This window comes from Magnolia sinica, chromosome 11 (genome assembly GCF_029962835.1).
Source record: "Magnolia sinica isolate HGM2019 chromosome 11, MsV1, whole genome shotgun sequence".
NCBI classification, from domain to species: Eukaryota; Viridiplantae; Streptophyta; class Magnoliopsida; order Magnoliales; family Magnoliaceae; genus Magnolia; species Magnolia sinica.
Genome location: NC_080583.1, coordinates 67,621,178 through 67,640,464, shown reverse-complemented (window position 1 = coordinate 67,640,464; position 19,287 = coordinate 67,621,178). Strand labels below are relative to the sequence as shown.

Sequence of the window (19,287 nt, the reverse complement as noted above, 5' to 3'; positions counted from 1 at the left end):
CAAGCCGTGGGACCCACTGTTGAATGGTTGATAGGTCACAATGATTAGTGAACATTTCTTTGACAAATCCGGACCGTTAACTCTTCCTCGTTGTAATGGCCTTTTAAATATTCGCTATTTTGCGCAATTTGTATGTGGACCGTTTAAAGTGGGCCCCAGAATTTGGACGGTTTATTTTGTGTTGCGTGTATAACATCTTCCAGAGTACCAAAGTATGAATTTTGGAAATTCCACGCTCGTGTGGAAGCCTACCCTACCAGGCTACCACACACAGGTACACGTGTCTATTGGAATAAGGAAACGGATTGGCTACTCGCCTGCCACCAGCCCGGTGGTTGATGGTCGGTGCTCTGTGGGCTCCACCATGATGTATATGTTTCATCCATGCCGTTCCTCCATTTTTACAGATCATTTTATGTCTTGATGCAAAAATTGAGAGAGATATAAATCTCAAGTGGACCAGGAAAACAATAGTGATTGGATATCCACCATTAAAATCCTACTAAGGCCCACTGTACTGTTTATTTGAAATCCAATCTGTTGATTAGGTCATACAGACCTAGATGAAGGGAGAAAAAACAAAGATCATCTTGATCCAAAACTTTTATAGCCCCCAAAAAGTTTGTAATGGTCGAAGTTCATTCAACACTGTTTCCTGTAATGTGGTCCACTTGAGATTGTGATACATCTAATTTTTGGTCTCATACCCTAAAATGATCTATAAAAATAGATGGACGGCATGGATGAAACACATACATCATGGTGGAGCCCACAGAGCACCGACCACCAGCCATTGGCTGGTGGAAGGGGGAGTAGCCAATCCGTTTCCTTGGAAGAAGTGTAAAAGATCTGAACCTTACACCGGGTGAGATACACTGTTCAGATCTTCTCTGGCCTCAAAATAAGGCAATTCCACACATTAGGTGGACCCTAGCATACAAAAGTACATTGACGGCTAGGAGAAGTTTTCAGCCATCGGTGTAGAAACTTTCTACAACCTAACATTATTTCGAACTAGGTGGAAAGCTCATATTTCACATACGTGTGCCATGTCGGCACGTGCTCCCGCGTTCGTTTTGACTAGGCTCAACGCCCATGGAATCAGCAAACCTCGAGCCTTTTCATTTCTCTTTCTTATTTCCTTTTCTCACATCTGTATATTTCACACTACTCCCCTGCTTGTTCACCACCATTTTAAAAATAGTGGTGACTCAACCATGGTGCAGATGGCTTACTTCTAATACAATCTAGACCGTCCAATAGCTTTCTTACTTGGAATTTGGAGCAATCAAATTTACTTTTAACCATTCATCCGATAACCATCAACTTGATTGGTTAGGATGATCACCTGACCAGCGTAATTACAAAAGTGCTACATGGACGACAAGTCACTGGTAGTTTGAAAATGTTGGTCTACCATCGCCAAGCAAGTGCAGCAGATACTTTTATGCAAGTCTTCAATATATGCGATTTTTCACATACGCCCTCAATCTTCAGTATATTGTAAAAAAGTCCCTCACTATTCATACCTTTTCCTGTGTATATGCAATGCAACCGATGTCGTTGAGTATATTTTCAAAAATGATAAAAATATTTTTTAATAAACTCTGAAAATCCTATAAGGCTGGACTACAGGTTGTTTTTTAAGTATATGAAAATGGGAGGGCCGTATTTGCAAAAACCTCCGTATTTTTTGTAAGTTAGTGGAAGGCAGTGCTTGAAAACGTGTTGAACTGAACAGAACAAAACAGCTCAGCTGTTAAAATCTGACTTTTCTCAGTTAGTTTTGTTAAAACTGAAGAAGGCTTAGATCTCAAATGGACCTTCTTCTCTTTGCTTTTGTGGGTATTTAAAGAGAGTCAGGTCCTCTTCATTTCCTTGCACAAGAAAGAGAGATTGTGAGATCTACTGCTACTTTTTCCTTCCACATCTCATTCACTTGTTAGAGGGAGGGAGAAAATTCATATAAGGTAATGGTGTTAGATTTTAAATTCAAATTTCTCTCCTTGAGCTGAATCTAGTACTTGGTTCATGGTTTTTTAGCATTTGTTGGTTTGGTTATTCAATTGGGTTTCTTCATATTTATCGTTTTCTCACCAATCTATGATTTGGGTGCATCTGTTTCTTTCTGATCCGAATTGGGTTTTTTTTTTTTTTGAAGTTCAATTGGGTTTTATTTGTTTGATCTTTGGATGAATTGAAATGTTACTCTTAGATCTACTTCTACTTTTTTCTTTCACTTCACATTTCGTTGTTACTAGAAAGAATTGAGGGAGGGAGCAAATCTATGTATATGGTGATGTTGGTAGATCTCAAGTTCAAATTTCTCTTCCTGATCTAAATCTAGTACTTGGTTCATGATTTGTTTGCATTTGTTGGTCTGGTAATTCAGTAGGGTTGCTTCATGTTTATCAATTTCTCGCTGATCCACAGTTTGGTTGCATCGATTTCTTTCTGAACTGAATTGATTTTTTTATTTTCCAATTTTACAAATTCAACTCGGTGGTGTTTGTTTTGGTCTTTATATTATTTAAAATGTGACTATTGGATCTACTTTTACTTCTGTTTCGGTTTTTTTTTTTTTTTTTTCTTTGACTTCTCAATCTGTTGTTACTAGAGAGGATTGAGGGAGGAGAGCAAAGTTATATAAAAGCTAATGTTGGTAGATCTCCTGTTCAAAATTCTCTCTCTGAATTGAATCTAGTACTTGGTTTATGATTTGTTTGCATTTGTTGGTCTGGTAATTCAATTGGGTTGTTTCTTCTTCTTTTTATCTTTTTCTTTTTTGCCGATCCACGGTTCAGATGCATTCGTTTCCTTTGGATCTGAAATGGGTTGTCTTTTTCTTAGTTCAATTTAGGCATTGTTTCTTTTATCTTGTTATGATTTTGAATATGACTATATTGAAGGAGCTTTTTGTAAACGCTTAGATCTGTTGTGGTTCTTGCATTTCATGGTCTGGATCCAATGCCTGTGACCATTGCTTTTTTCTTGTTTTTTTTTTTTTTTTCCTGTCTCTCTCTGTAGAACCTTCAGCCCATTTGAGAATTCAATGGATTGACTGAATGTAGGATCGGATTTGGCCAAATAAATAAACAATAATAATAATCAGACACCAATGAAGGCCTTTTTGTTAGATTCTCTACATTGATATCAGATCTGTAGTGATCTTCTAATTTTATTTTCATTTTTGGATTATACTGAGTTCTTCAGTTCCGGATTTATTTATAAAGCATTCGTTCATTTTTATTGCAATTGTTCTAATTCTGTCATTTTTATCGCAATTGTTCTAATTCTATCCTTACTTTCTATTTAAGAATGTATTGCTGAATCACATTGTGTAGGCAATTTGCCCAGATCGAGATATCCTTCTTCCCCTCAGTGAAAACGATTTGTGCACTTGTATTTGTTCAGATCTGGGTCTTGTTGTTTCCCTTTTACATGACTTAATATGGTTTACTTCTCTTTTTCTATGGCTGTGTTTGGTTCATGGGTCATCTCCATTTCAGCAGTAGAGAAAAATAAGTTGCAAATTTGGAATTTTTGCTCATATTAGAATTTCCAAAATCACAAAAATGAGTCTCTTTTATGTGCTATCGGAAAGAAATAGCTCTTTGATATCCATTCAGGTATCATTTATTGTTCTTTCCAAATTCTAATAAGAGTGGAAACCCAAAAAAAATCATGAATTATTTTTCTCCTGACCCAAGCCAAATGCCGCCACTGAAGTAAATTGGATATTGTGTTGTGTATGGAACATAATCCACAAATGATCTGTCCAAGTCTGCAGAAACCATTAGATCGTTGGATGTCTCAAATCAATTATTTGAAATATGGTTGAAATTTTATGGATGCCGTATGGCCTATTTTGGTAGGATCTCTGCAGAAACCAAATGACCTGTTTTGCATTGCAAAAAATCCATCTTGGTTTTGACCATGTAAATTTGTGATGATGTGAGCCTAACAGTTCTGTGTCCACGGCTTGCTACTTGTTTTGTGGGAAGGAACACTGTCTTTGCAATAGTCTATTAGATAGACTTACATAGGTTGACTGATTACAAAAATAGTCTATTAGATTCTGCCTGTGGGAGTTTTATGCTCTCATTGCCGGTCCCCAGCCCAGATAAAGGAGGGTTGCGTCAGATTGGCAGCCAGTGTCAAACTTATGCCAAAACTTCCAACATGAGTCCAAACAATATGACATTCAAAGCCCTTGATAGAGTGGAATGGCGGAAAAGGATTCGTGTAGCCATGATAAGCCCTGTATTTGCAATGGTTTTGTTTTAGTGCTGCATTGAAATAAAATGAATGGCAAAGATAGACTCCTCCCTGCAAAATGAAAAGCACCATATGGTGATGACTGATGAGGACCATCGGCCCACATCATCTGAACTGGGTTGAAATATAACCCATTGCAAAGGTGGGTCCTCCACAGAAAATGAGAACTAGCATGGTGATGATGATCCATGGCCTCACATTGTCAGAAATTGTTGGTGGTTGAAATATTGATGAATTATCTCAATGCAAACAATTCCTTAGATATGAAGATTGATTCAGCATTCCAATCTAACATCTTCCCTGGTTGATCCTTTTTTTTATTGTGGGCATAATGTTTGGGATATCAGCAGATTCATGTCTCTTGCTTGCTTGGTAGTGATGTTCAGAGTCGCATTATGAGTAACTCAAGGCTTAAACTATTTTACCGACTTCTTTCTGAAAACTCTTCTTTTTCCCTCTGTCTGCTATTGGGGAAGCGTTCTGCAATGATCCATGTTCGCGATTCACTAGAGCCCATCCTCTTTCTTCAACCCTTGATTTTATGACCCATGTTATTGATCTGAAATGTGCCTCTATCTTCATTCTAACTGCTATGTAACATTACTTTGTTGTATGATAATAAAGGCTTGTTTGGACGCACCTTCCAAAGGGGCATTTGAGGAATAAACACCCTTTTGGGCCAAACTAAGGTTTTTTTATTTGCATTTGGATGCACTTTACAAACCCCCATTTCCCCATGTCACCTGACAGAATAGGCACTAAAGTGCAGACTTGACGAAAACCAATAGGATTGGTTTTCGTCAAGTGGACTAAAAAAGCGGCTTGAAATCTCTTTTTGAGGAAACCCCTTCTGCCTAATTGCATCCAAATGGACCCTAAGTCTTTAAAAACTTGAGGCAATGCTCAAAAAAGCTCAGTGAGTCAACACAACTCAGTCAAGAGTCAGGTGAGGTAATATCATTTCCCTAACTCCCAAAAATAAAAATAAAAATTGGTATTCGTAAAATGTGGAAAACTTGACTGGCATTAAAAATTTGAAAACAACTCAATTAGAAAGTTGAAAAACGTTCTGAATAATACTAGGAACTTAGAAAATCGGAATATAACATGAGCCTTTGAAGTTGAAGAACTAGATTGAGTGCTCGACTGAGTTCCCTGCCTCAACCGTGAATCTGGCCCTAATCAAGCTTTGAGTTTCTAAACCTTGGATGTAGTGCATTCATTTACCAGCATTTCTGTAAACAAGAAGTCAGCGGCCCTAATCAAGCTTTGAGTTTCTAAACCTTGGATGTAGTGCATTCATTTACCAGCATTTCTGTAAACAAGAAGTCAGCAAATCAACCCTGCCAGACCTGAAAGTTTTGGAGTTTTGGTTGCACGCTGGAATTTCTTAGTGGGTGACATCGCGGTTGCTGGAGAAAAGGGAAGAGATCACCCTCTTCTTCTCAAGAATAGTCCTTTGAATCCTCAAGGAGAGAAAATCTCTAGAAACAAGAAATAAAATTGATAATGTTGATGAAAACTATTGTTTACAATGTAATTAATGGCCTTGTATAAGCATAGAGGCTCTAGACTCCTAATCTGACTCAAGCTAGGCATCTTTCCTGAAATAGTAAAATTTACTAAACTAGTAAGTTACTGAAAAGAGTAAAAGATGCCTAATTGTAAACAAACTAATTAACAACTCTTTGATGACCAAAACAATGACTTTGGACAGCAACTTAACTCTTAAAACCGTAAAAATAGCAAAAGTGGAACTAACTAAAAATAATAAGCTTTGAACTAAAATGCATTTTGACCCAGAAAATGCAGTTCTTCAAGAAATCCTCCGGGGTCGACCAACTCCATCTATTTCAATGTCACAGGGGCCCATCAATATCTTTCCAACAGCTTATTATATGGATGAATCTGATAAGCAGTCGGAAAGTTACAGCCATTGGAAGCCATAGTGCATGTTTAGGCCATTTTTTCCCACTCAGGCGTTCCAGCCCAAATTCATGCAATCTTGGCACTCCATTGAACTGTCCATGACCTGTCCTATATCAGTGGGTGTGTTTCCAAGTTTCCAAATTTGAATATATTGCATATGGATTATTAGATGATAAGGTGCCATTGTTTTTATTTTCCACTTGAATGGTACAGGTAAAAGAAGAAAAGATGGTGAAGATCTGCTGTATCGGAGCTGGATATGTCGGAGGCCCAACCATGGCTGTGATTGCGCTCAAATGCCCATCAATTGAAGTGGTTGTTGTCGACATATCAGTCGCTCGGATCACAGCCTGGAACAGTGAGCAGCTCCCAATCTATGAGCCGGGCCTTGACGATGTGGTCAAGGAGTGCAGAGGGAGGAATCTCTTCTTCAGTACTGACGTCGAAAAACATGTCAGTGAAGCAGACATAATCTTTGTCTCTGTCAACACCCCAACCAAAACCCGTGGCCTGGGTGCAGGTAAGGCCGCTGATCTGACTTACTGGGAGAGTGCTGCTCGGATGATCGCTGATGTGTCTAAATCCGATAAGATCGTCGTTGAGAAATCAACTGTTCCAGTGAAAACAGCCGAGGCGATTGAAAAGATACTCACACACAATAGCAAGGGCATCAACTTCCAAATTCTCTCCAACCCAGAATTCCTTGCAGAAGGAACTGCAATCCAGGATCTTTTCCACCCTGATCGGGTGCTCATTGGAGGGAGGGAGACCTCAGAAGGCCAGAAAGCCATCCAGGCCTTGAAAAATGTCTATGCTCATTGGGTGCCCGAGGATCGGATCCTATCCACCAACCTTTGGTCCGCAGAACTCTCGAAGCTTGCAGCCAATGCGATCTTAGCTCAGAGGATCTCATCCGTCAATGCAATGTCAGCCCTCTGCGAAGCGACTGGGGCTGACGTTACAGAGGTGGCCTATGCCGTCGGGAAGGACTCAAGGATCGGGCCCAAGTTCCTAAATGCCAGCGTGGGCTTTGGGGGTTCATGCTTCCAAAAGGACATCCTCAACCTGGTATACATCTGCGAGTGCAATGGTCTCCCAGAGGTCGCACACTACTGGAAGCAGGTGATCAAGATCAATGACTACCAGAAGAACCGATTCGTGAACCGGGTGGTGTCGTCCATGTTCAACACTGTCTCGGGCAAAAAGATTGCAGTCCTGGGATTCGCGTTCAAGAAGGACACTGGGGACACAAGGGAGACGCCTGCGATCGATGTTTGCAAGGGGCTGTTGGGTGACAAGGCCTCGATTAGTATCTATGATCCACAAGTAACTGAGGATCAGATCCAGAGGGACCTGTCGATGAACAAGTTCGACTGGGACCACCCAATCCACCTGCAGCCAATGAGCCCCACTGCAGTGAAGCAAGTGAGCGTGGCGTGGGATGCATATGAAGCAACAAAGGGTGCGCATGGGATCTGCATTTTGACAGAGTGGGACGAGTTCAAGGCCCTCGACTATAAGAAAATCTACGAAAACATGCAGAAGCCTGCATTTGTGTTTGACGGGCGGAACATCGTCAACGTGGAGAAGCTGAGGGAGATTGGATTTATCGTGTACTCTATAGGGAAGCCACTGGATCCATGGGTCAAGGACTTGCCTGCTGTGGCATAGACAGTAAAAGAGAGGAGAAGAAATCAGTAATTGGTTCAGCAGTACCCATACTAGATTGAGAGCATAAGATAGACGCATTTGATTATTTTTTTCAACCTCTCCTTTCTTTCTTTTGTTGAAACATTGCTCTATTCTGTCATGTGTTGTTCTTTCTGGCTAATAGTCTTAGGGTAGGATCAGCATTTTGTCTTTGATAAAAAGATTGTGGGATACCTTGTTTTTGCTTTTTATTATTGCTTTGTAGTTAATCATACTGTATTAATAATTGCGGTGTTTGTTTATTTTGCTTCATTGGAAGTTTTTATATACACACACCCATACGAGGTTTGGGTATGTCAATTTGATTTGTTCATGCCTCTCTCTCTCTCTCTCTCTCTCTCTCTCTCTCTCTCTCTCTCTCTCAACATGGAAAAACAAATTATTTTATAATTATTTCCATTGGCACTGCTTAAAACAGATTCCATTTTAATGGTTCATGTTTGTTTTGCAAGCAGAAATTCCATAATCCAGATAAAATGGTTTCCTTGCATCTTGGACCGAAAAACTGTCACCATGTATAAGGCTAGTAATTATTTTTGTAGAATTCACAGTTTCTTTGGCAACTAATGGCAGAAAACTTCAAATTAAGGGAAAATGTTTTTTTTTTTTTTTAAGTTCACGTGTTCTGTTTATCTAGGATGCCAAAATCTTGCAAAGGAAATTGATTTTTTGGGTAGAATCCTACTTTTCCTGCAAAGCTTTGTACTTGTCCCGCCTCATTCATCCAAATCACCATAGATACCTTGTGGATTGGTCATGTATCACAAATCTGAACCATCCAAGTAGTGGGCCCCTTGTGGATTGTTCATGTATGCAACATCATATTGAGTTAATCCCCACCTTTGATTAATTGATATTTGTTTGTAAAGCTTGTGTCGCGTTACATGCTAATTATAGTAACTGTTTTGCATATTTCACTTTTTAGATAATATGCAACCACACGAGCATGTCCTTTCTCTGGGGCCATCAATTTCTCTAGCTAATGTTATGGCACGAGTCTAAAAATGAGGCAGATCTAAAACTCAGCACAGAAAATAGTGAGGATTGGGGCCATCAATTTCTCCAGCTAATGTTAGGGCACGAGTCAAAAAATGAGGCAAATCTAAAACTCAGCACAGAAAAGAGTGAGGATTGAACACCCACGGTTGAAACCTTCATGGGGCTACAAAAGCTTTGGATGAGCCTTTCCAACATTTCGAGTGACATGTAAAACATCACCATGGACCTTGAGAAGATTTCAACTGTGGGTGTATTCATCGTCATTGTTTCCTGTGGTGTGCCCCACTTGAGTTTTAGATCTGCCTCGTTTTTTAACTCTTCTCCTAACACAAGCCAGAGAAAGTGATGGACGGAGTGGATGTCACACCGTCATTGCTATGGACTCCATAAACAATGATGCTAATGGTTTTCTTAGCAATTGCCTCTTTCTCAACCTTTTAAGCGTGCATACAATCATGAATTGAAGACTTACCACTCAGATCAACCCCTTCGTCACTGAGTCAAGTCAGGATGCGGCTGAGTCGAGGGTGACTTGTTCAAGTCAAACTGAGTCAGGTACATTATCATTGCTGACTATATTGCTGAATGGGATTGGACACTACTGAGCCCCGAGTTGACTCGGTCAAGTTGCATCAACTCAGACGAATCAGCAATCTAGGGGCATGTAAGTGGTGCCGTGGTCCAGTTTCTGGCTAAGACAATGAGGACCATGATGAACCATTTACAGTGGTCCCCACTTTTTGGTGGGTTGTTTAGGTACATGCCCATGTAAACCAGGAGCCTCAAAGAGGTGGAATCCACCAACTTTTTTTTTAAGGCAAGGTTTCAATTATTAGGCCAAGACGCACAAACAAGAAGAGACTTTTTACTCTCTCTTTTGCTTCTTTGTTTTCCTTTTCTTGGATTGGTTACATGCCTAACTTTAGGTTGATTTTTCACATTTAACTTATAGTAAGGTTGCGTTTGGTTGCACCAAATATCTCGATATTTCATTACCAATCAATCTAATTTGGAGCAAAATATCATGAAATTTCATGATACCAATGCAACCAAATGCACCCTAAAACATTAGAAAAAAAAAAAAAAAAAAGAAAGAAAAAAGAAAAAGAAGCATAGTTATCTTTAACTATGATTTACATAATCTTCACCATGAATTACACACTCTCACAAGCAGTTAAAATGACCATTTAGGAAGGAAAGAAAATCAAAAGTGGGCCTCACATGATGGATGGTCCAAATCAATGATTAGAGCTTCTCTATTATAATCAATATGAACAATCCATTTTCCTAATCATTGATCATATGGCTAGGATCATCCTATTTTAAAGCAACTTTTAATAGAGACAGGCAACAAAGGTAAGCCACACATGATGGACAATCCAATTGATGGCTAGATCTTATTATAATTAATATGGACTGTCCATTTTCCTCGCCATTTGATGGATAGTTAGAATCATCGGTTCAAAGTAATTTTCTTAGAGTGATAAGCAACTAATGCTGGGCCCAACTAATCAATGGTCAAAATTTCTCTATTATAATTTATATGGGTTGTACGATATTATTAGCCCTAAATCAGGACACTGGGATCATCAGATGAAGCGACATCTAAGGGGGATAAGCAATCAAAGGTGGGCCCCTAGTGATGGACGGTCCAAATCAATGATTGGACCTCTAAATAATCAGTAGTGAACATCCATTTTTTAGCAATTAATCGGATGGTTAGAATCATTCAATCAAAGTGATGGATAGGCAATAAACAGTGGGCCTCGGTGATGTATAGTCTTGATTATTGATTGTATCTTCTTATCATAATCAATGTGGGACTATCCATTTTTTGTAGCAAATGATTTCATGGTTAGGATCATGCCATCAAAGTGATTTTTAAGGGGGGGAAAGGCATCAAAGATGGCCCCCACATGATAGACAGTCCATATTAATGATTGGACCTTCTCTTTTATAGATGTGGACGGGCCACTTTCCCTAGCTATTGATTAGATAGTTAGGATCATCCAGTCAAAGTGATTTTTGGGTAGAAAGGGCAATCAAAGGTGGGACCAAATGATGGACGGTCTAGATCAATAATCAAACCTTCCTATTATAATCAATATGAAGCATCCATTTTTCATCGGATGGACAGTATCATCAGAGGAAAGTGACGTTTAGAGGGGTGGACAACAAAGGTGGGCCTACATGATGGATGGTCTAGATGAATGATTGGACATCTGTTATAATCAACATGAACCATACATTTTCCTAACCATTAATGGGATGGCTAAGATTATCTTTTCAAAGTGACCTCTTAGAGGGACAACCAATCAAAGATGGGGCCCCACATGATGGCTGATCCATATTAATGACTAGATCTCTATTGTAATCAATACAGACCATCTATTTCCGTATTCATTGATGGAATGGCCAGGATCATCCAATCAAATTGTGTTTTTTTTTTTTTTTTTTTTTTTTTGTGGAGAATAGGCAACCAAAGGTGGGCCCCACAGGATAGACAGTCCAAATCACATATATGATTCGGGCTTTCTCTACTTTAGTCAATAGGAAACCATGCATTTTCCTGGCCATTTATTGGATGCATATTATCATCCCATCAAAGTGACTTTTAAGAGGGACATGCAATCGAAGGTGGGGCCCAAGTGGTCCACAGCTCAGGTCAATGACTGGAGCTTCTCTGTTATAATCGATACCAACTGTCTATTTTCCTAGTGATTGATCTTATGGTCAGGATCACCCAATCAAAGAGATTTTTATAATGGACATGAAACCAGAGGTGGGCCCGACATGATAGATAGACTAAATCACTTATTAGACCTTTGCTAGTGTAATAAATATGGACGGTCCAAACCTGGTACATTGCTCAGATGGTGCGGATCAGACCATGCACTTCCTAAGTTGCTGTTCGATAGTTAGATGGTTAGGATCGTCATAAAATTAAGTTTTCTCAGGGGTGAATGTTCAAAGGTGGGCAGCCACATGATGGATGGTCCATATCAATGATTGGAGCTTTTATAGCATTATACATATGGATCATCCATTTTCATAGACATGATTGGTCGATCATCGAATCAAGGTGACTAAATAGGATTGGAAGATCAAAGGTGGACCCCACATGATGGACAGTCCAAAATCCAAATTACTGACCCAAAATTCAAGCATAATAATCATTAGCTATCCATATTCCTTCAAAAGTTGGAATGTACATCTCAAAATCAGATGGCTAGGATTGTCAAATCACATTTTGAATGTGCTTCCCAACATTGGTTGCCCATAATAATTAAATTGAAACCGTAATTTCCAATCATAAAAACTGTAATTAAGAACTATTGCATGCCAAACGCACCCTCATCCCAATACATTGTTGCATGACATGGTATACCAACCCAAGAGAGATGAATACCAGTGTAACAGCTAGATCTTGGAAACGCTGGCTTCTTAAGATCTTAATTTGGGATTTTAATATGCTTATATGGTGTGTGTGTGTGTGTGTGTGTGTGTCCATTTTCTTTTTTTTACACAGACATCTGAAGGCAACTCATTTAAATGTCCCACACCTGCCAACATGGCACACGTTTGAGATCCAAGCCTTCCATCAAGTGGGTCCCACCACATTAATACCATCCTTAAAATCAAGCAGATATACCGAGCAAGAGGCAAAGAAGCTTGAAAAATTGTTCATGGGTTATTACTTGCATTTTATTATAGTTTGAATTTCCACTCAGACTCTCTGGATTTGGGGTGAATCTGAATTTCTCCAAATCCTTTTTTAACCAAAGCGATTTGGCTTGTTTGATTTATTCAAAGCCATCTCGATTAGGAAGAAGAAATAGTTGACATGAACACCCTTTTATGAGTCATTTGCTTTCAAAAGGCCCTTAAATTTGTATAGAATATTCACATAAATTCTTAAAAATCCTTCTGTTACATGTTGTCTCTCCAAAAATGTGCAATTCACTGCATTTCTAGCTGGCTAACGTATAATCCAATCCAATCCAATCCAATTCCATGGACGGGGCAAGTTCATTTCACTCCACAAGCTTCTTAAATTGTTCTTCGATGCAAATCCAATACATTTGGCCAAAGTTTCAACGGTATGTAGGGAGAAGCTTCGGACAGAGATGATAAGTCATGCAGTTCCAGTTCAAACCGGGCAATGCAATTTCAAAGGATTTTCTCATGAAAGAATACAAATCATGCAATATCTTCTAAGCAATGATTCCAATTACTGTTGTTTTGTGGAAAGTTTTGAAGACGTTCCGTCATTAGTTCCAGCTCAACCAGGCCATGTATCTCAAAAGATTATCCCACAAAAGAAAACAAATGAACAACATCTTCTAAGCAACTGACTCCAATTATCCTTGTTTGGTGGGAAGTTTTGAAGACATTCTGTCATTTGTTTTACAGTGAGCATCTCATGAAGTGAATGTCACCAACTGAAGTGGCGCCATGGGCACCGCAAAAGCTTGTGAAAGATTTTTATCCAATTCAAACTTAGCCTTTACAAATTCCATGAACTTCAAATGGAAAAAGAAAAATCTCAATGCCTCTTGGTAGCATGATTGTAAGACCATATCTACGCTAGTGCTTTGGTGGGTCACACTAAAAAATCATCTACCTTATTGCTGCGATGAAAATTGCAACTATCCATGATATATACAAGGTGAATATTAATTTTAAGAAAAGAAGAAGAAAAGGACAATAAGAGGAAAGGAGCCTTTTCTACTCAAGTAATATACAACATACAATTACAGTTTCTTCATCCTATCAGCAACACCATCTCCACCTCTCCTTCAAAACCCAAAATGGTTTCCCTTCTAAAACGATTACTGGTCCATAATTGCTCGTCCTTGCCCACGAGGCATTTTCTTTGATCCAGCTGCCAAAGAAAACATATTTCAGCAATTTAAAAGCTTAAGGGAGGGGGGGGAGGACAGACAGGAAGAGGGTGCATACTGTCTTCTACATCTTTCAACTGGTAATAGTGAGGGGCAATTTCCACCAACCACTCAGGTTTCAATTCTGTAACCTGCATTACAGAAGACAATTTAACTTTGCCTTTGTTCAACAAGTTACCTTTAGGAACGAAAACAAAATTTTAAAAAATATTCACAAACTTGAAGAAAGCAGAAGGATACGCCTACTGTTGAGGGTCAAATATTGCATATTATCCCTCATTTATTACTTGGTTTTATGAACACGATAATGCTTAATATTCTATTTTAATCATGTTTGTGTTGCAGGGTGAATTTAAGAACTTGAATTGAAAAGGATGCTAAATGTATAGATTTAACGATCAAGAATTACCATAGCCAAGGATGGATCTTATGAGACCAAGAATGAAGAATTCACGTGCCAAAGATTCAAGAAAACCAAGTCAAGAATGAAGAGAATCGAAATTTTGAAGTGAATTTCTGTGATCCTCGACTAGTCTAAGCTTCGACTCGTCTTAAGTTTCGACCAGTCCTGATGCCTGCTCGACTAGTCCTGTCTTCGCTTCAACTAGTCGAGGCTTCTGCTCGACTAGTCGAAGAATCCTCGACTCGAACTCCCGCAACATGAACTTCTAAATTCCCGTTATCCTCGACCAGTCGAAGGTGACCCTCGACTAGTTGAAGGCTGTCCTCGACTAGTCGAGGGTTACGTAGATTTTGCGCGAACTGCGTAAATTTGAGGCGGTTTCTGGATTTTTCCAACTCAGTGAGAAAGTTGGAGTTGCACAACTATAAATAGGAGTCTCTATGATGTTCCTAGGCATCTTATAGGGTTTAAGGAGTGGAGCAAAAGGGTGGAGCCGCCGTCCGGGAGTTTTTCTTCTTCTTCCTTAATTAATGTTTTGTTTAAGAGTCTTTAGTTCAATCATGTTTATGGTTGGCTAGACCTCTTAGCTAGGGCTAAGAGGTGAAGCTTGTAGAGTGATTGGGATGTTTGCGTTGTTTTGATTCATGTTTTGTTGAACTCTCTTGGATTCTAGTTTGATTATAAGGAATATTTTTAATTTTTAATAGTTTGTTGTGACAAATTACAATAGATTTGCGATAGCTTTGAATATCTTCTTTTTCTGATTTGAGATTGTGAAATTAGTAAGTCCTGTTGTTCACCATCATCCCTTGGGCATAGTAGGATGATGGAATCCTTCCTAACTTTCACAATTCTCTTATGATTAGTTGTGAGATTGGTAAATCCTGTTGTTTGCCTTGTCTCCTGGGCATGGTTAGGTGATGGAATCACTTCCAAATCCTCACAAATCTCATCCATTAATGATTAAATCCATGAGAAGTTCAGAGATATGACAATTCTCTTCTTACCAATTGGATAAGATAGGACTCTAATTCCAGTTGTGTCCTTGAATCAAGCAAGGTAGCATCCTGAGAACCTACAAGTGGATCCTTAGTACCCTAGTTACCACCTTTAAATTTATAAGTTTTAATTACCTTATTCAACAACACTTTCTCAAATATTTCAGATTTAGGTTTACATCTTCTTCTACTTCTAGCTCTAGTTACTTTTAGAGTACACACAAGATTAGTCCCTGTGGATTTGACCTCGGTCTTACCGAGATTATTACTACATCACGACCCTATACTTGGGGTTATGAACACTTACATTGTGATTGTACTCTCAAACCCGTTATTAAAAAAAGAAAAAAAGAAAAAAAAAAGAATACAACCCAAGATGATTTATTCCCAGCTCAGGCCTGAGACCGACCTGAGCCCAGCCCACTCGCCCATTTTTTGCAAGATTTGGGCACGGTTTTAAGACTTAGGTAAGTCCCATGCAACTCGTCTGAGTTGATTCGGACTTCAGACCCAATCTCGTTTAACACTTGATTCACCTAGACAAATCACCCCAACACAGACAAGAAGGGCCAGTTCAACCCCGACTCAGGCAAGACCAGACTCAACTTGAAACAGACAGAGACAGTCCGATCCACCAAAGCAATGAAACAGAACCATATTATAGATAAATGGGACATCCAGAAATGACCATTGAAAACCCTAAAAAAGTTGGGTCGAGCCGAGCTCAGACTGAGCCAACAGGCTTCTAGACACAGCCTGAACCCTCAACCCAGCCTGATTAATACACATGCTTGAATTTTAGGTGCATGCTCAGCTCTCATGCCTGATACATCAACCCAAGCACGGCCCAAAGTGGGGCCTGGCCTGAAACATCAATGGGCCAGTTCGACCCATTGACAGCCCTAATTCTCAACATGACCCATATACAAGCACCAATTATGTATTTTGCTACTCTGCCAATGTGTTAAACCCCAATCTCCACCACATCTTCAGTGATCAGAATTATATATTTGGCAGGACCCACCACTGGTGAACCACATTGAAAAAACTGCATAGATCAGGCAACCTGTGTGAGTCAAGTTGCGAAAACCACATGGTATGGACAATCCAGTTGTAACAGCCCGCATGCAAACTATATGGACCTAATGGATCATCCAATCCATGTGATTTCATCATAGCCCATCCTTGGTGGTACCAACTATGACTGCCCACAGAGTGCATGCCCATCCACAGTGGGTATGGAAGTTGAGTTGTGATGCACCAAATGTTTACCCTTTGAATATAATCAAAGGCATCCCATGCAATATCTAACCAAAGAGTCCATTACATGCCTGAGAAACATTTTTCCTTCAAAAGCATGACATACCTGGCGCATGTATTCTTTCGTTGTAAGCACTAGCTCATGGTAAACAACCCATCTAGGGAGTACCTAAAAAACAGAAAAATTAATCAACAATCAAAAAGATTGTTCAAAAACTTATAAACACAAATAAACATTAAAAAAGAAAAAAAAAATTAATTAAAACATATACAACTCAGCCAACTTTATTCAATTCGACCAGATTTCACAAGTATCAATGGAAACTTGATTTGGTTAAAGACTTCATCAACTTGAGCACTTGAACTCAGACAAAACCTTTGAAAGAAAGGAACAAAGACTCAATAATTTTTACATTTCTAAGTATCGAATATTATCAACTCAGTCAGACCACAATCGAGTAACTCAACTCAAAAGACTTTCGATTCGAGTGAGTTTTGCAGTTTTTGAAAGCTGCTCCAAAGTCATTCATATGTTACTGATATTCCATTTTTTGGGCTGCCATATTTCTATAGTTTTTATGGCTTCTGGAATCTATGCTCCCTTCTGTTTTCATAAAATTCAATATTGCCAACACCAGAAAAGGATGGAAATTTCATGTTTAACACCTAAAAGTGTGATGATGTTGACTGAATCGTCTATATGACTCACCAAACAAATATATCAGGTAATTCTCTAACTTCATTATCGATGGTTGGACATATGAAAGGGTTTCCCTGGTGATTTGCAGATCACTTACCTGTGCCAGACCAGAACTAGGATGTATATGCACGGTTTGCGGGTTTTTAACAGTTCGGTATGCTCCACTCTTTTGCAATCTGGCTGAATGGGGGAAGAAGCCTGAAAGGGAAACAAAGGGGGGGAAAGAAAAGAAACAAGAAATGAACATTAAGAGCAGACCCTCAAATTTAACATTCTAAAAATTAAGAAAAGTACTCGATTGACACTCTTAAGGGCTTATTTGAATTTTCAATTCAGTGGTAAATACCCTGTAAATGGGTAATAATTATTTCATCTGGTATTTACAGCACTATTCCCAGTGCTTGATTTGACCAGCTGCTCTTGGGACACAAAAACCGAGAAGGCCACAAAATATTTGTGGGTCCCACCGTGATGCATATTGCTTATCCACACCGTTCATCCATTATGCCTGCTGAATTTATGGCATGAGCCAAAAAATGAGGCATATCCAAAGCTCAAGTGGACCACGCCATGGGAAAAAGGAAATCGAACACTTACCGTTAAAAACCTATTGGGGCCACTGTTTCTTTTGGTGTGGGCCACTTGAGTGTTGGATCTGCCTCGTTTTTCAGATCATGCCTCAAAATATTGTGGCTAAACGGATGGACAGAATGGATATATAATACACATCACATTGGGGTCCACAAATTTAAACTAACTCTTTTGAACCAGTTTCCAAGGCAGAAATTCATTTGATTTTCAAACAGGGTGAAATGGTAATAATTACCCATTTACAGGGGTAATTACACAAGCTTTCAAAAATCAAACAAGCCCTAAATGTCTATAAAAAAGAATCAAAACAAACCTGATGTTATGGCCTTCTTTATTGGTTCCAAATCGTTGGGATTCGACGAAAGCTCAATTTCAACCCTCTCCAATAGCCCCTCCAACTGGTCTCTAACATCTCTAGCTCGTTTCATACTCCGGACCTGACGCATTAGCGCACACATGAATAAGAACTCGAAGGGAGATTAAGACTAATTATAGAATACAGGCACCCACAAGTAAAAGAGAAAAACATTGATACTCTGGCAGAGCGTACTGGATGATATTGAGTCACTTAGAAATTACTTACAAACTGCACTCATGGCATACAAGTAATACAATCCTGTCCAAATTATGGGTCCTTATTTAGATATATAAAAAAAAAGTTCATGATGATTTGACTCACACATATTTGTGGACATTTATTGGACAGCAAAAAAAAAAAATTGAAAAACATTCAATGGTCCTATTTCAAGAAATAGGTGCCCATGAATCAAAGCAAGGATTTTTCAACCAATTTGATTATGATATGGTGACTTAGCAACAGTATGTTCAACAACCTAGCAGTTTTAACTTGAGTTTATGTATGTCACTTCTACAATTTGTCAGTGCCTGCATATTAGGCAACATACTCTGCCAGAGTATCAAATAACTCCCCAAGTAAAAAAGAATCCTTGCGCATAATGGAAGATTGGTGTAAGCTGGCATACTCTAAGTCATCCAGTTGTAATAAACACAACTAAAGGACGCAAAAGACCAGAAGAGCCAGCTTGATTCAATCAAGACGATGGACAAGTTTTTTTTTTTTTTTTTTTAAGGTTAGTCAGGTTCACCAAAATCTCAAAAAGTTCTTGATCAAATTCAATAAAATACAAAAAATAATAATAATAATAAATAAAATTAAAAAAAAAAAAAAAAAAAAATCAGAATAAGCTTCTGAAGTCAAATACTGAAACTGGGCTGTATTGAATTTTGAGCTCAACTGAACTCGGGCTCTCATCAAGTGCAAGTCAAGTATATAGAAATATTTGATGATTGTTGTGAAATCAAAAAGAGAAATCACAGAAATTCATAACTATAAAGCACATCAGTCTGTACCTGAATATAATTTTCATAGCACCATTGAGTTGAGAAGTTGGTTTCTTTCCAAGAATTATAGACCTGAAATGATGAAATTTAACAGGTTAATCGAACCGTAATCAATCTTGAAAAAGAAATAAAATATAAGCCAGAGTCGTTCAG

The 19,287-nt window shown here is 38.8% G+C and overlaps 2 protein-coding genes across 4 annotated transcripts in view; one reads left to right on the top strand and one right to left on the bottom strand.

Moving 5' to 3' along the window:
• The first annotated feature begins 1,784 nt into the window (after window positions 1–1,784).
• Window positions 1,785–8,217, top strand: LOC131219277 (UDP-glucose 6-dehydrogenase 3). The gene is made up of 2 exons (XM_058214340.1): window positions 1,785–1,970; window positions 6,421–8,217. Exon 2 carries the CDS (start codon window positions 6,436–6,438, stop codon window positions 7,876–7,878), a length of 1,443 nt encoding a protein of 480 aa, XP_058070323.1. The 5' UTR covers window positions 1,785–1,970; window positions 6,421–6,435; the 3' UTR covers window positions 7,879–8,217.
• A 5,293-nt stretch (window positions 8,218–13,510) lies between these two features.
• LOC131219276 (pre-mRNA-splicing factor ATP-dependent RNA helicase DEAH1-like) overlaps window positions 13,511–19,287 on the bottom strand; it is a 95,767-nt gene continuing 89,990 nt past the window's right edge. For all 3 annotated transcript variants that reach the window (XM_058214337.1, XM_058214338.1, XM_058214339.1), the window contains 6 exons: window positions 19,144–19,206; window positions 18,086–18,209; window positions 17,279–17,379; window positions 16,588–16,650; window positions 13,879–13,951; window positions 13,511–13,801 (listed from right to left, as the gene is read on the bottom strand). In XM_058214337.1, coding sequence (XP_058070320.1) covers window positions 13,749–13,801; window positions 13,879–13,951; window positions 16,588–16,650; window positions 17,279–17,379; window positions 18,086–18,209; window positions 19,144–19,206 — 477 coding nt within the window. In that variant the 3' untranslated portion in view covers window positions 13,511–13,748. The remainder of the gene's footprint in view (window positions 13,802–13,878; window positions 13,952–16,587; window positions 16,651–17,278; window positions 17,380–18,085; window positions 18,210–19,143; window positions 19,207–19,287) is intronic.

Excerpts from the sequence above, each read along its gene's own strand:
- LOC131219277 (XM_058214340.1), top strand. The coding sequence starts at position 6,436 with ATGGTGAAGATCTGCTGTATCGGAGCTGGATATGTCGGAGGCCCAACC.